Genomic DNA, 17928 nt, shown 5'->3' on the forward strand with positions numbered 1-17928 from the left:
GCAGTGGTATACCAAATGTCCCTCAATGCCTCCGTTGGATAAAAAAAAAGTAAAAAACACACAACACATTGATTTTTATCTTATATCTTTATTCCATCTTATTTTATGCCTAAAGGTTTCTGCAAAAATAAGCAATGTATTTTCAGGGAAACTGAGGTTTTCATAGGATTAACCTTATATATGCTTGTGTCTTTGAAAGCAATTTGCTACAAGCAGGACATATATGTATCTAAGAGTGCAACTGGCCTCCAAGTTGAATGAAAAAAATAAAAATAAAATTCTAAAGAGAGGAAAGAACAATGATATATTTCAGTAGGTATGACAGCCACCTAACTACATCCCAGCCGAGATGTGTGACCTTGATAAAGGATGAAAACTCTCACAAATTGACACAAAATAAACACATTTCTCCCTCAACCTCTCTTGGGTCGCCTTTGTACCCCCTTTTGGGGAAGTGGCAAATGCCTTGTCACACAGTTTTTGCTGCGACTTGCATTCTACTTTACATGCAAAGTGGTTGTCACATGAGAAGGAATCAATTGTTTTTTGACTGAAATACACTAAAGTATCTACAACTCTTGGGTGAAACATATTTGCTGCTTCTGCTTAGTAGACTATTTCCTTGGTAAAGTATAGAATTCAACAATTTTGCATGGATAACTTGAAAAGAAAATCAAATTCAGGCCCGTACCCAGTATTTTTCTTGGGGGGGGGGGGGGGTGGAATCCGAAAAAGTGGACCTAATTTTTCCTGGGGGGGGGGGGGGGGGGGTGAGTTCTCTGATAAAAATCTGACCACCACCGAAAGAACAAAGAGGGATGTTTTATGCCTTTGGAGTATCTCCACGGAACGTTTATTGTTAGATTTGGCTTCAAACCAGAGTGATCTAGCTTACCTTCTGCCGTTGTGGGGGGTTGCATTTGCACCCCCTGCACCCCCTGGGTACGGGCCTAAAATTCGATTTCAAGCGTGACCTCGGGAATTTTTAAGTGTTGCCGATTCTGCCGCTCAATATTGTACTGAGGAATAACACAAGCCCATATTTAAAACCTTTAATGCTTGAATCGCTTGATACTCCTGAGCATATCTAGGGCAATAAGAATTCTTAGTTGCATATCAATTCGAAGAAAAAAGCAAAAAACTAAAACTCCTGTACTAATAGAAAATTGAAGTCGGGATACGGATCCGTACAAATAGCCACTGGGTTTAAATAAACAGTGAAATTTCTCCACTAGCACTTTTTGCAACAAAACGATGAATCCTTTCCATGGCAAGTCATGGTGCTTGAGTCGTATACTGGGTGTGGTTCAGGCAGACAACATCGGTGGCTTTCATCAGTGGCTGCGAGAAGTTCCTTCCATAAACAGCAAACCTTTCTCCCCTGCACCTCACTTCTTGCCTTCAGCACAAAATAGCCTCGATTTTTCCCAGTACTTGGGTCTACAGGCAACATGGATTCAAATAACAGTCTCACCGGTACCCAGTATGGTGGGTATTTGAACCTTGCCGTGTCAAATAAGAGCACTGAGTCTGTCTCTTGGTCGAAGGCAGCTACTGGACTGAAATGTCCTGTACCTGTTTGCTGGAGTTTTTTCCTGTCGTAAGAAATAACGAGAAATTCATTAGGGTTTTCCTCATCTCCGTGAGTTGTATCTTGAGGACAGTTGGTATCATCTTCTTTTTCGGATACACAACATGAAAGGATGTTGTTGTTTTTAGATGAGCCACCGTAACAGACACAAAACAGGGATTTTCGGAAAAGCTGATAGCTTTGTTCGTTGTCTTCGGGCCTTGTAAGGGTACAAACTGCCCCATTACATTTCGCAAGACATAAAAACTCATCCATCGTGATTCCAACTTTTTTGACCACATCCAAAGGTCGACAGCAGTCGAGAAGGTCTTCGGTGAACCAACGCCAAGGTGTTTTCCAAATTCTCTGCGGGTCTATACGAAGAGCATTAAGGACAATAGCGAGGGTGGACAGTCCACAGTACGCTGGCTCCGCTTGTGTGTTGAAACAAGAAGACAACGAAAGAAATGGCACTGCGCTCCCGAGGGTCAAACTCCGGGTCAAACGAAGTTTTGATTCATTCGATCTGTAGTCAACCAAACCTTTCGGCAGTTCTCGACAGTAGAACGATTTTGGTAACGCCATAGTACTTATGAATGTTGCTCTAAACACTAACCTGTGTTTTCCAAATCTATACAGAAGCATCAAACTATTAGGGAAGGTGTAAAATCGTAGTAAAACAGTAGATTACGAAATCACGATATCGACATCGGAAATGGATATGTACTCCATGGTTGAATAACATTGATGCACCCTAAACATAAACTTACATTTGCCATTTCTCTACAAAAACCCTCATATACCATGAATGACCTCCCACAGCACATCTAACCCAGCGTCGTCCCCATGTTCTAAATGACAAGGTTGAAAAGGGCGACGAAGGCCTAGAAACGTCAGCGCAACTACTCTGTTTCACAGAGGCGTTCAATACAGCCTTACCCACCTTGTGTCGATTTATACCTTGTCTACACCACGCCTACGCAGACCATCTAGTTTTTTTCTACAGCTTGTCTGTAGTTTTTCTAGTTATAACATCGTCCCCAGGGTGTTCTAGTCTTCTGTGTAAATTTTGGATATTGTGTCTGGCGTCCAGCTGACGAAGAGGGTTGATAAGGGTTGGGCTTGAGTGCTGATGATGGTTCATGAGGGTTGATGAGGGTAGATGATGCTGTAAGGGGTGACGAGGGTAGATGAGTGAAGATGGGGAAAGATGACGGTTGATGAGGATAGATGAGGGCTGATGATGGTTGATGAGGATAGATGAGGGCTGATTATGGTGGATGAGGTTCGATGAGTATGGATGAAGGTAGATGATGGTTAACAATTAATGGTGGTGTTGGTTTATGAGGTTCGATGTTGGTATATGGGTATAGAAGATGGGATGCTGGTAGATGCAAGTAGCTACGGCTTATGTAAAATAACTATTTAGGTCGCATCGGTATTCGCGAATAAATTTATTACCTAGGCGTTTCTTGCTTTTCTGAAAAAAAAAAGGAATCGAGTCAGTGGTCAAGTGGCCTCAGAGCTTACGCGGGAGTGACCATTTGGGGGGGGGGGGGGGGTGGGGGGGGGGGGGCGCCCGCAAAGTACGCTGGTTCTTCGAGCATGAGCTCTATTTTTAGCACCTTAATTGGTTGTAACTTAGCTGTCAATTCGCGCCTCTGAGCTTTCCTGTGTCCACAATTACAAGTACAAGTAGAATACCGAGAAACACTAAGACAACAATAGGGCTCTCAAGGAATTATCCGCTACGAGAATGTAGAAATAAAGTGTTTGCCGGTTATGCAGCGGCGTAGCCAGGATTTTTAACAGGACGGGGGATGGGGGGGTCCAAAAGGCCCTTTAAAGGCATTTTTCCTGTATTTTGGGTCCATAAAAGTAGACAACTACGCGCATTGAAGTAACTAAGGGCTTAATAACAATGGATTTTGAGTTATCTGCATGCCCCGTTATTTTTCTTAGTCGGGCACGCTAGCTATCGAGTCGGGAACTGTTCGTGGGTCACGGGGTAGTAGCTCAACTTTGCCAGGTTTAACACGGAGAATGCATCGGATATTACAATTAATCAATCACTCACTCACTCACTAATAATAATAATAACAACAACAACAACAACAACAACAACAACAACAACGACAACGACGACGATGATGATGATAATAATAATAATAATAATAATAATAATAATAATAATAATAATAATAATAATAATAATAATAATAATAATAAAGTTCGAATACTACTCTACATGCATAATAACTAAAAATACTACTTGTCGTCTTGTTGCTTTTTCTTTTGCTAGGAAGGATGATTTCAGGTTCTTTTTGTAATTGGCAGCAAAAATTGGAGGGAATTTCGTGGTTAATTATCAGAATTTAGCCTAAGAAACTATGTTCCCACAGAATTTGTTACGTAGGGATTTTTAGAAAAATTAGGTTTGTAACCCAATTGAGAATGTGACGAAATTTACCAAACAGGACAAGTAGTCACAGAGTGCAGAGAATTTAGCTTCGAGCCATATGCGATATGTCCAATATGGATTAAAAAGCAAATACATAGCAATTTTTCTACAATCTAGGTATGAAAAACCAAAAAGTCCTTGAGGGCTTTGGTGTAGTTTATTTTCCATTTGGGTAATTTGGCGATTTGCTATTCCTTATTTTATGATCGGTAAATATATTCTCCTTCTTCCACCGTAGTAATGCGCGGCCGCTAAGTTCGAAAAGCTTATTCCGTTTTCGGCCGCTACGGCTTTTAGTGTTAGTTTAAAAACCACGTCAAACAACTTATTCTTGACTCAAATTATAGACTAGAAAAGGGTGTGGCGAAGGCCTTCGAAATGTCCACTGAAGTTGCGAGCAAGCCGCTTTTTGGATATGTTGATATAGTACTTCTGGCCTCGTTTGTTGGGGTCGTTCTCTATTGGTTTTGTGGACGCAAGAAAAAGAACGAGTTTGTAATGCCCACCAAGCTCATGGTTGCGTAAGTTTGCGATAAGAAGTAATGATTTGTGAACCTGTCTGTCATAACTTGCTACAGTTCACTATTCCCTTACTATATGTAGGCATAATGTCCTACTTGTTATATAAAAGCACCTCTATGTTTGTCTTTCACTTTTATTTGGGAATGTAAATTAATTTAAGCTTTACTTTAAAAGTTTATTCTAAAAAAATAAATATAAATCTTTAATTAAATCGATTTAAATTTCTAATTTAAACTTCCAATCATAATTACTAGTAAGCACGGAAAGCCTGTAAAACAAAGTAGACGTTGCTATTATGCAGCGTATTGCATAATACAATCCCAAGGTCATGTTTTCCTCTGCATTTTTAATGAATACAATTACAAAAACAATTCCAAAACACATAGCTTTGTCTATGGCTTAGCTAAATGAGTGCCATAGAAGTTGTAAATAGGTTGATGAAAATGGATTTTTCTCCTAGTCTAAATACCTGCTAGGATGACAATTAGTAGCTGATAGCTGACAGACATTGATTTATATTCTGGCCCATTTTGGCTAGGTTGCCTTTTTTGTGGCTCTGTTGTGCCTGTTCTAAAATGACTTGACTAAGGGATAGGGTTAATTGACAGTGGTTCTAGACTTGGCTTTTAAATGTTCTTCTCTCTACAACACAACCACAACAATTTCTATCAATAGCTGTTTTCTATGGCCAGACATGAAACCTTTGACTTAGACATTGTATGCAATTTCAATTATATGGAATTTGATGAAAGTAGATAATCCAGCTATTGTGTTTGAAAGCTGGCAAAAACTACAAAGCTGTTACTTTGTTTCAGGCCAAGCATTATTAAACAGTCTGCTGATGATAACAGTTTTATTGGCAAGCTGAAAAAATCTGTAAGTTTTGCATTATGCAAGTACATATAATTTAGCATCTCATGTTCCAGATCATGTGTGTGTGCTGTACAACAGTTGATTGCTTCTCGCTGCTTACTTTTTTAATCATGAAACGCTGTGACATCATCTGTGCATCTATTAGAGGACAGTCGCATGCAAAAATGAGATCTATTTGTTTTATACAACAATGAAAATGTTTTCTAACGTTTTTATTTTGTTTTCTTGCGTGTGTCCTCTAATAACACATGATCCCTTGACCAATCAGACAGTGCAATTTACGAGTGTCATTGTATGAATTACACTAGCATCAGTGACATGTGTCACTGGTGTGTAAGTACATTACACTAGCATCAGTTACATGTGTCACAGGTATGCCGCACATTGCACTAGCATCAGTGACATTTGTCACTGGTGTGTAAGTACATTACACTAGCATCAGTTACATGTGTCACAGGTGTGCCGTACATTACACTAGCAATAATAACATGTGTCATAGGTGTGATGTACATTACACTAGCATCAGTGACATGTGTCACAGGTGTGTTAGTACATTACACTAGCATTAATTACATGTGTCACAGGTGTGCCGTACATTACACTAGCATCAGTGACATGTGTCACAGGTGTGCCGTACATTACACTAGCATCAGTTACATGTGTCACAGGTGTGCCGTACATTACACTAGCATCAGTTGCATGTGTCACAGATTTGCCGTACATTGCACTAGCATCAGTGACATGTGTCACAGGTGTGTTAGTACATTACACTAGCATCAGTTACATGTGTAAAAGGTGTGTACTACATTACACTAGCATCAGTTACATGTGTAAAAGGTGTGTCGTACATTACACTAGCATCAGTTACATGTGTAAAAGGTGTGTCGTACATTACACTAGCATCAGTTACATGTGTAAAAGGTGTGTCGTACATTACACTAGCATCAGTTACATGTGTCACAGGTTTGCTGTACATTGCACTAGCATCAGTGACATGTGTTACAGATGTGCCGCACATTACACTAGCATCAGTTACATGTGTAAAAGGTGTGCCATACATTACACTAGCATCAGTTACATGTGTCACAGGTGTGCCATACATTACACTAGCCTTAGTGACATGTGTCACAGGTATGCCGCACATTGCACTAGCATCAGTGACATGTGTCACTGGTGTGTAAGTACATTGCACTAGCATCAGTTACATGTGTCTAAGGTGTGTTAGTACATTACACTAGCATCAATTACATATGTCACAGGTGTGCCGTACATTACACTAGCCTTAGTGACATGTGTCACAGGTATGCCGCACATTGCACTAGCATCAGTGACATGTGTCACTGGTGTGTAAGTACATTGCACTAGCATCAGTTACATGTGTCTAAGGTGTGTTAGTACATTACACTACCATCAATTACATATGTCACAGGTGTGCTGTACATTATATTAGCATCAGTTACATGTGTAAAAGGTGTGTCGTACATTACACTAGCATCAGTTACATGTGTCACAGGTTTGCTGTACATTACACTAGCATCAGTGACATGTGTCACAGGTGTGCCGTACATTACACTAGCATCAGTGACATGTGTTACAGATGTGCCGCACATTACACTAGCATCAGTTACATGTGTAAAAGGTGTGTCGTACATTACACTAGCATCAGTTACATGTGTAAAAGTTGTGCTGTACATTACACTAGCATCAGTGACATATGTCACATGTGTGCCGTACATTACACTAGCATAAGTTACATGTGTCATAGGTGAGTTAGTACATTACACTAGCATCAGTTACATGTGTCATAGGTGAGTTAGTACATTACACTAGCATCAGTTACATGTGTCACAGGTGTGCCGTACATTACACTAGCATCAGTGACATGTGTCATAGGTGTGTTAGTACATTACACTAGCATCAGTTACATGTGTCACAGGTGTGCCTTACATTACACTAGCATCAGTTACATGTGTAAAAGTTGTGCCGTACATTACACTAGCATCAGTGACATGTGTCACAGGTGTGCCGTACATTACACTAGCATCAGTGACATGTGTCACAGGTGTGCCGTACATTACACTAGCATAAGTTACATGTGTAAAAGTTGTGCTGTACATTACACTAGCATCAGTTACATGTGTCACAGGTGTGTTAGTACATTACACTAGCATCAGTGACATGTGTAAAAGGTTTGTCGTACATTACACTAGCATCAGTTACATGTGTAAAAGGTGTGTACTACATTACACTAGCATCAGTTACATGTGTCATAGGTGTGTTAGTACATTACACTAGCATCAGTGACATGTGTCACAGGTGTGCCGTACATTACACTAGCATAAGTTACATGTGTAAAAGTTGTGCTGTACATTACACTAGCATCAGTTACATGTGTCACAGGTGTGTTAGTACATTACACTAGCATCAGTGACATGTGTAAAAGGTTTGTCGTACATTACACTAGCATCAGTTACATGTGTAAAAGGTGTGTACTACATTGCACTAGCATCAGTGACATGTGTCACAGGTGTGTTAGTACATTACACTAGCATCAGTGACATGTGTAAAAGGTTTGTCGTACATTACACTAGCATCAGTTACATGTGTAAAAGGTGTGTACTACATTGCACTAGCATCAGTGACATGTGTCACAGGTGTGTTAGTACATTACACTAGCCTTAGTGACATGTGTCACAGGTGTGCTGCACATTACACTAGCATCAGTTACATGTGTCACAGGTGTGCCGTACATTACACTATCATCAGTGACATGTGTCACAGGTGTGCCGTACATTACACTAGCATAAGTTACATGTGTAAAAGTTGTGCTGTACATTACACTAGCATCAGTTACATGTGTCACAGGTGTGTTAGTACATTACACTAGCATCAGTGACATGTGTAAAAGGTTTGTCGTACATTACACTAGCATCAGTTACATGTGTAAAAGGTGTGTACTACATTGCACTAGCATTAATTACATGTGTCACAGGTGTGCCATACATTACACTAGCCTTAGTGACATGTGTCACAGGTGTGCCGTACATTGCACTAGCATCAGTTACATGTGTCACAGGTGTGTTAGACCATTACACTAGCATCAATTACATATGTCACAGGTGTGCCGTACATTATATTAGCATCAGTTACATGTGTAAAAGGTGTGTCGTACATTATATTAGCATCAGTTACATGTGTAAAAGGTGTGTCGTACATTATATTAGCATCAGTTACATGTGTCACAGGTGTGTTAGTACATTACACTAGCATCAGTGACATGTGTCACAGGTTTGCTGCACATTACACTAGCATCAGTGACATGTGTCACAGGTTTGCCGCACATTACACTAGCATCAGTTACATGTGTAAAAGGTTGGCCGTACATTACACTAGCATCAGTGACATGTGTCATAGGTGTGTTAGTACATTACACTAGCATCAGTGACATGTGTCACAGGTGTGCCGTACATTACACTAGCATCAGTGACATGTGTAAAAGGTGTGCCGTACATTACACTAGCATAAGTTACATGTGTAAAAGTTGTGCTGTACATTACACTAGCATCAGTGACATGTGTCACAGGTGTGTTAGTACATTACACTTGCATTAGTGACATGTGTCACAGGTGTGTTAGTACATTACACTAGCATCAGTTACATGTGTAAAAGGTGTGCCGTACATTACACTAGCATTAGTTACATGTGTCACAGATGTGCCGTACATTACACTAGCATCAGTTACATGTGTCACAGGTTTGCTGTACATTGCACTAGCATCAGTGACATGTGTCACAGATGTGCCGCACATTGCACTAGCATCAGTGACATGTGTCACAGATGTGCCGCACATTACACTAGCATCAGTTACATGTGTAAAAGGTGTGTCGTACATTACACTAGCATCAGTTACATGTGTCACAGGTTTGCTGTACATTGCACTAGCATCAGTGACATGTGTCACAGATGTGCCGCACATTACACTAGCATCAGTTACGTGTGTAAAAGGTGTGCCGTACATTACACTAGCATCAGTTACATGTGTCACAGGTGTGTTAGTACATTACACTAGCCTTAGTGACATGTGTCACAGGTGTGCCCTACATTACACTAGCATCAGTGACATGTGTCATAGGTGTGTTAGTACATTGCACTTGCATCAGTTACATGTGTCACAGGTGTGTTAGTACATTGCACTAGCATCAGTGACATGTGTCAAAGGTGTGTTAGTACATTACACTTGCATTACTTACGTGTGTCACAGGTAGGTTAGAGCATTTCACTTAAAATAGTTATATGTTTCACAGTTGTGCCATACATTTTCTTGAGATTTGTTTTTCCTCTTAGGGCAAGCCACTAGCCATTTTTTATGGCTCTCAAACAGGGACAGCTGAGGAGTTTGCAAGCCGTTTAGCTAAGGATGCTCAGAGATATGGCATCAAGGCAATGGTGTTTGACCCAGAGGAAAATGACATGGTTAGTAAACTGCCATTAATTAGGAAGAAGATATATTAATGACTGTGCTCTTAACTGTGGTGGTTTATTATATTCAGGAAGAGTTAACTCGCATGGGAGAAATTGATAACAGCTTTGCTATATTTGTGATGGCCACATATGGTGAGGGTGACCCTACAGATAATGCACAGGAATTCTATGAATGGCTACAGAATGACAGAGATGATCTGGACTGTCTCAATTTTGCTGTAAGTTTTATTCCAAGTCATTTTTTGGGATCCACTTTATTTGTAATCCTTGGTCTGCTTAATTGACAGTAGTATCTTATGTAATAAAAGTACTTATATTCTTACATTCAAGATTGAAGCTCAAATTAATGAAAAGAAAAGAAAACATGTAATTAGTTGTTTTCACAGGAATGTTTATTTTCCCAATCACTGTAATTTTAGTAAACTTCATTGATTTTTCTTAAATTTCTCTAGGTTTTTGGCCTGGGAAACAAGACCTATGAACACTATAATTCCATGGGGCGATATGTAGACAAACGCCTGGAGGAACTCGGGGGATACAGAATATACCAAAGAGGAGAGGGTGATGATGATGGCAAGTAAGTATTTGAAAGAAGCCGATTATTAGACTTGAATTGCTGTTTTTACTAAAAAAAAACAAGAGTTTTGGTTAGTATTGAATTAACACATACTGAAATGGTTTTCTATGGAAAAATATCTACTGTAATGTATTATTCTGATTCAAGTCTTCCTTTGTGTTTTCTATTCAATCATTTATTTGTATACAAAGCAAATAAAATATTGACAACAAGAGAAGACAACTTGTTCCTAGAAAAGACAACTTGTTTACTGTCAGCTGCAATTTAGAATGATGTATACATTTGTCTCTATTTCCTACAATAAGGCTTTACATTACTCAACTATCGAGCATCGCAGAAATGCCTTACGTAGCCACCATGACAGTGTTGGCAAAAATGATGAGTAAACATGCTTTTTAATTGAGACAGATTCACCAGCCAAGCGGCTTGGCAAATGATTGTATCAGTTCAAATCAGAACACAAAGGAATCCTCTTAGTTACAGTACCAAGTTCTTTCCAATAAAACTGTGACTCTCACAGATTGTTGATGGTGTAGTAGGTATTTACATTTGATTTGTAAATTCTGGGAAAGAATGCAAATTCCATAGTTAAGGGATGCAGGTAGCCAAGGCTGAATAACTATAATTCTTACTGTTGAATTTCTAGTTTATCAGTTCCAAAAGACATTTTATTCAAACAAGATAACTCTTTCAAACTACCAGTAATTCAAGGTATCCGTGAATATTATTAAGCCAACGTGTCTTCTTCTTACAGTATAGAGGAAGACTTTGTTCGATGGAGAGAAGAATTTTGGCCTGCCGTTCTTAAGTACTTCAATATCAATGTCCGGGATATCAAAAGGTTTGAATCTGCTTCTGGTTTAAATGTGAAGATTCATTCTTTATTGACATCTTGCAATGCCATTTGGTTTGGTAGGCGTCTTTCGTCTTGTATCGAAAGGCAATTCAGGCTCAACGAACAGAGGGATACACCTCAAGAAAAAGTATTCACTGGCGAGATCGCAAGACTCAAAGCCTACGAACGCCAGAGACCGTAAGTTTCATATTGTTCTCTGTGGTTGTAGGTGGAAATCAGGTGTGTGAATAGAGATGAAGTGCTGTTAGTGTTTGTTCTTGGTAGTAGGAATTGTTTGTTTGTAGTGTTTGTTTGTAGTAAGAATAAAAAAGACAGTGAAAGCTCAATGAACAATATTGCTCTAATATTTAACTTTTTCTTTGTTTTACGTTTACTAAAGATCGTCTCTATTGTAGTTTTGCTGGCGGTAAGTTGTCAGTAACCAAGACTTAAAATTCGATTTAGTTTATTTGTCTCATTTTTTTTTTGGTTTTGACATTTAATGTTGGATCTTCATCTTTTTAAACCTCCAGAATGTTTACTGATTTTGTTGTGTCAACTCGTCCACTAATGACCTTGTGGATGAAGTTCAGAAAAATTTGTTTCACAGAAAACGAAAAAAAATCCACAGTCTTCAGTATGGCTGAATATAAGTTGGATAACTGTTATACCCATGATACATCTTTTCATCAAGCTTAAAAAAGTACACACTCATTTCAAATGGCACTATTCTAGTACCTATTGCGTGTGAGCATGAAAATAGCCTCTGCAATCTCTTTCATTGTCTGTTTTTTATTCACACTGATGTTCCCAGACAACCTTTGATCGTTTTTGCTTCTTGATGCGGGGATTTTGTAGCATGTTTATTGGTGTTTAATGTGGATAATAAAATATGGACGGGCTAAGGTGTTTTTTATGAAAATCTTTTTTTATGAAAATCTATCAAGATACCGAAACGTCATATTCCTTAACCAGAGTATATATTCTTCACCAAAACTGGTAGTCAACTCTGCCAAATTCGTTTTGATAAGAATTCTTCAGGACAGACTAAAGTAAATAGTTAGAAATGTACTATACTTTAAATATATATATAAAAAAAACATTTATGCAAGGGGTGCTGTGCTTTTTGGCCGTGCCTGAATATACCTAATAAGTAAGATTTTAATTTCAGTAATATGGATGTGTAAATGTTGGTAATGTAACTTCCCATAGTTACATTTTAAAATGTAAGTTGTCCAAATATATAGCCTTATTCCCCCCTCAAAAAAGACGCTTTTGTGTAGGCCGTACGATGCTAAAAATCCTTTCCTGGCGCCCATCGTCATCAACCGTGAGTTACACAAGGGAGGAGACAGGTCTTGCATGCACATTGAGCTGGACATCACAGGATCTGGGATCAAGTAAGAATAGGGATAAGCTTTTGCTTTCTTTGGTGATTTGTTGCTACCTGATATTCTGGGTTATATGGCTTTGGCTTAGACTCACAGTCATCCTGTGTTTTTTTTTTTTTGCCTGCCTGTTGTTATACCTATGTTACCCACAGCTGACATAGCAAAAAAAATGGCATGAAATTTTCCAATTCTCAATATATAAGCTCAAGATTCTGCATACAAGGAGTTCCTCTGACCAAAAGCTTTTCCGAATTTCCGAATTCCGAATTTTAAAGAAATTTAGAAGATGTGAAATTTAGATATTAGATACTTAGATATTAGATATTTAGATACTTTTTGATATGTTGGTTTACATAACATAAGGAACCTCTATGCAAAAATTCAAGCTTACCGAAGTTAAGCAGACTTTATTTGTGAAAACTTGACATTTTTTTGCTCCGTCCCCACAGCTATAAGTAGATAGCGCTTTCTCCTCGAATCATGTAGAGTCTTCAATACCTATTAATCCTTGCCTTTTGTCTTGTTAACTACTTATCATCATCATTATTACTATTTTTCTTTGTCCTCTTCATCGCTTGTGAAAACTGTTTCTTGTATACAGGTATGATGCTGGTGACCATGTTGCAGTCTACCCGACAAATAACTTGGATCTTGTTGAAAAGTTCAGCCAGCTTCTAAATGTTGACCTGGATACCGTCTTCTCTCTCGACAATGTGGACGGTATGGCCATCTTCACGAGATCACTTTTTTATTTCTAAATTTGAATTTTAAATTTTCATTATTTGAATAGTTATCAACATTATTCTATTTTTTTTTAATATTCTACATTTATCAGGCTCTCTAATGACATACACCATATTTAAAGTACTTTCTGTAAAATAAGACCACTGTATCTTTCTCTGCCGCATCATACCCTCATCTTTGTTAAGCTTCTATCAAACATGGGAGTGGGTGAAATTGGGAGTTGATGACAGTTTCACAACCTGTGCAATCTCGGAGACGCTTTTTGTATGTACTCAAATCCGACATGAGAGATGATGAGATTTTCCAGCGTAAGATCATTTAGTGTGTTATAACTGGAAATAGAATAGCATGTAATGGTGGACTTTTGTGACGGTTTGGGTGAGAAAGTAGCGCACGCTCAGGCTTTAAATGCAGAACAAAAAAACAACTTATTCAGCGCTTACGAAAAATCCCAGAATGTCGAAAAAGTTTAGTTTCATTTAGATATTTTAATTTTTCGTCGTTCTCTGGTGTGATGGGCACAGTAATTTCTGTGATTATTTTGGTTTGAATTTGCCACCCAGAATGATTATGTGATCTCTAAGCATAACCCCCTATTTCTAATTCAATAATGAATTCTGTGAAACAATTACTCGTATCAACTCTCCAAGTTTGTGTGATAGCATCCCTCAAGATCTAGAAAGAGTGAAGCAAAACCTTTCCGTTTGATTCAATATTTTTGAGTCAAATGTCATCTTTTCTACCTTTTTTTTTTCAGAGGACGCATCAAAGAAACACCCTTTTCCCTGCCCCACAACCTATCGCACTGCTCTCATGCACTATGTAGACATCACGAGTACTGTGAAGACCCATGTGCTACGCGAACTGGCAGAGTATGCACGTGATCACGAGGAAAAGGAGTTCCTTATGGCTATCAGTGACAGTACAGAGGAAGCCAAGGTTAGTATTACAACCTATTTTACTCCCTCATAGGCGATCACCATGTTATTCCCCCTATATGGACCCATGACCATTACCGGTGGCTGTGGTATGGTGGTGGCCGTGGTATCCACCAGTTTGTCCTCAACCAATTCGTACCCAAGTAGCCCCATAAAATATGTTTTCTATAAAAAGAACTTCAAGCTGCTTTGTGAGTTTCTACAATACTTGAAGAATCCCAAGTATTGGGATTGTACACCCCCTCCCCCCCCCCCCCATCCCCATAATTTAGAAAACCAAATGACAATGTACGATGTCCTTTTGGCTCTTTTTAACAGAAAAAATATAACGAATGGGTGATTCAGCCTCATCGACATATCGTCGCTGTTCTTGAGGACATGCCCTCCCTGAAACCACCCCTTGACCACATTCTCGAGCTACTGCCACGCCTACAGTGCAGATACTACTCCATCTCCTCGTCACCAAAGGTGAGACGGATTCATAGTACAGATATCACTCCATCTTTTGATCAGCAAATTAAGCTAAACGAGACCTACAGTGCTGATAACACACCATTAAACTCTTGACCACCAAAGGTAAGGCTGGACCACAGTACAAATATTTATCCTCCTCTTGATCAGCAAAGGTTAGACGGACCTGAAGTATAGATATCACTTCATCTTTTGATCTGCGATTTTATAATACAGACCTACAGTACAGCTATCAGTTTAAGTCCAACTAGGAGATTTCCATAATCGAAATTAAAACATTAAGTTTGGACCTACACTTTGTTGCTTTAGGCTCACCCATCTCACATTCATGTCACTGCTGTTGTCGTGAAATGGACGACAAAAACTGGCCGAGTACAAAACGGAGTGGCGACCACTTGGCTTGCCACCAAGATCCCTAAAGGTTGGTGCGTCTGTGCTTGCTATTTGTTTGCAGACAAAATAAACAAGTTTTGAACGTTGATTCTTTTCTCATTGAAGCACTCATTAAACACATTATCGAAGACTCACCATCATCGAGCTCTTTCTTGTATGAGAAATTATATCCCAACCCTAAATTATTTGTTATTTTATTATTTTTTTGCCACAAAATTAAGAAATATGAAAGAAATACTACACTATAAAAGAATAAGGAAATATGAATTATTTTTACAAGGCAGGGAAACCACAACTGTAGAAGTCAATCAAACTAACAAATAAAAACAAATAGATAGAAAAATAAAATACATCTGGGATACCAGAACAGCTGAAGCCAATAGGCCATTCCAGCTATTACAATAGAAGCAGTTCCTTGTGGCTTAAACCTACCTCAACTACACTCATGCAGCGCACGCTTAATTTGGTGCAACCTATGGTTTGGTATTGCGCGCGCGCATGCTTATAGCTGGAGTTGTCTATTACTCTGGGCCAAAAACTATAATAACTCTTACATACATCTTTGTCGCATCATCCAACCCACTGTTTTTGCCGCCATGTTGTAGATGCGGACTGCCCGAGGGTGCCAATCTTTGTACGGAGGACCACATTCCGCCTTCCATTCAAGCCCGTCACTCCGGTTATTATGATCGGACCCGGCACTGGACTCGCACCATTCAGGGGCTTCATCCAGGACCGCAATGCGCTCGTCAAACAAGGTGCCATGTGGAAGACAATGGTTCTGACATCGCTTGAGTTTACCACTTCCATTTCTACGAATTATTACTACAAACAAGCACCTTTTGGTCATAAAACTGCCATTTGGCTATTGCCATTCTTTTCGCCATGCTTTTCTGAAAGCGGTGTATGATAGATGGGCAATGTAATTTTCTTGCTAATGGCCGTTGGTTTTTAAATATATGGGTTGTTCACCAGGCAAACGTGTGGGTGATACGGTGCTGTTCTTCGGGTGTCGCCACAAGGCTCAGGATTACATCTATGAGAATGAACTTGAGGATTACGCCGCGGACGGCACGATATCGAGGCTGCACGTCGCCTTCTCTAGAGACCAGGTACTTTCTAATATGATAAAAAGGGAGTGTGCTGAGGATGGGGGAAAACTCCTCCCCCCCCCCCCCTCCCGCACGATCGAGAGGTACTTTCTTAAGCATGGGGAAAGTTATTGCAACCCACCCTTCCCCTTGTGGACGCCAATTTTTACGACGTTTGTTTATTGTTTGGCGCCAAGATCTTGTCGAGGTCTGTTATATTGTGTGTGACTTTGTATTAATTACATCAAGTAAAGACGCTATTTTTGCCAGGATAAAAAAAGGTACGTAACTCATCTGATGAGGGAGAACACTGACGAGATTTGGAATCTGCTAGACCAAGGAGCCCATATCTACGTATGCGGGTAAGTTGAAAATCATTCAACTACTTATTTCTATTGTGAGCCTATCTGGCCAAGGTTTTGCGGGATCTTACCCAGTTACTATCATACTTTTTACCAAAGGTGACTTTTACCGGTCACTATTATACTTCCCTTCTATTATTTAGCATCTTGAAAGCCATGCCCTTATTTGCTTCAATGCTTGATCGACTGTGCAAGTCTTTCGGACATCGATAGGCTATTTGCCCTAAGCTTTCCTGGTTATTTATTGTCGACACTGACTTCCCGCTTATTGTTTGCTTTTTTAGCGACGCACGCAATATGGCCAGAGACGTGCACACCATAGTGACGGAGATTGCGCGGGAGAAAGGAGGCATGACAGATAGCCAAGCGGATGATTACGTCAAGAAGCTGAGCGCTAAGGGGCGATACGCCACCGACGTTTGGAGCTGAGAGGAATTTTTTTTCCATCGGCAAATGAGATCTTATTCGTGTTTTTTTTATTTATCTATCGATATTAACTTGCCGTCACCCAAAGTCTGCGTCCAAGCTGACAGTTGTTGTTATTAACATTGTTATGGATTTTTTTTTTGCATCGCATTTTTTTTTTTTTTTACAAAATAGCGATTTTCTTATCACCCGACGTAAATAATTGCAAATGATGAATTTGATAGCAATTGATAACAATTTACGAAATAGTCTTCAATTATTATCAACCAATGACAACAATTGATACTCAATCAATGTTTGATATCAATTGATAATCATTTAGTAAATTGATATCAGTTATTATCAAATGATGCCAATTATAAATTTGATCAATTAGTTATGTCGGGCTAATCAATACTTTTAATTGAACTTCTAGAATATCCCAACATTTCAAAGCAAATCATTGAAAGTTAACGGATGTAGCATTGTATGTAGAATTTTACTCAGTAGTAATTTACAAATTGTCATTAAGGAATGGAACATTTTAGTAAATTAACAAAGCATTCTATCCTTGCCTTTTCATGTGATTTATCAATTTGGGTTAAATTTGTCCTAAATCCTGTGGTTTGCTGACTTGACGGGCGCCGTCATGTCCGTGTTTATATTGGCTTAAATTTGCCAACTCACGTAATCAGCTAGTCAAAGTCGCATGATCAGCTAGTCAAAGTCACGTGATCAGCTAGTCAAAGTCACGTGGTCAGCTAGTCAAAGTCACATGATCAGCTACTCAAAGTCACATGATCAGCTAGTCAA

General features: G+C 39.2%; 2 protein-coding genes across 2 annotated transcripts; one reads left to right on the forward strand and one right to left on the reverse strand.

Annotated features, from left to right (window-relative positions):
- Positions 1–68: 68 nt before the first annotated feature.
- On the reverse strand, positions 69–2301 carry LOC5511053 (glutathione gamma-glutamylcysteinyltransferase 2). The gene has a single exon (XM_032380326.2). It carries the CDS (start codon positions 2213–2215, stop codon positions 1232–1234), a length of 984 nt encoding a protein of 327 aa, XP_032236217.1. The 5' UTR covers positions 2216–2301; the 3' UTR covers positions 69–1231.
- A 1988-nt stretch (positions 2302–4289) lies between these two features.
- Positions 4290–17683, forward strand: LOC5511052 (NADPH--cytochrome P450 reductase). The gene is made up of 16 exons (XM_048726800.1): positions 4290–4552; positions 5369–5429; positions 9771–9899; positions 9977–10126; positions 10361–10485; positions 11240–11326; positions 11402–11518; positions 12604–12720; positions 13313–13431; positions 14213–14394; positions 14712–14861; positions 15174–15285; positions 15863–16015; positions 16233–16369; positions 16619–16710; positions 16995–17683. Exons 1-16 carry the CDS (start codon positions 4410–4412, stop codon positions 17137–17139), a joined length of 2019 nt encoding a protein of 672 aa, XP_048582757.1. The 5' UTR covers positions 4290–4409; the 3' UTR covers positions 17140–17683.
- Positions 17684–17928: the final 245 nt, after the last annotated feature.

Source organism: Nematostella vectensis, chromosome 4 (genome assembly GCF_932526225.1).
Source record: "Nematostella vectensis chromosome 4, jaNemVect1.1, whole genome shotgun sequence".
Classification (NCBI taxonomy): domain Eukaryota; kingdom Metazoa; phylum Cnidaria; class Anthozoa; order Actiniaria; family Edwardsiidae; genus Nematostella; species Nematostella vectensis.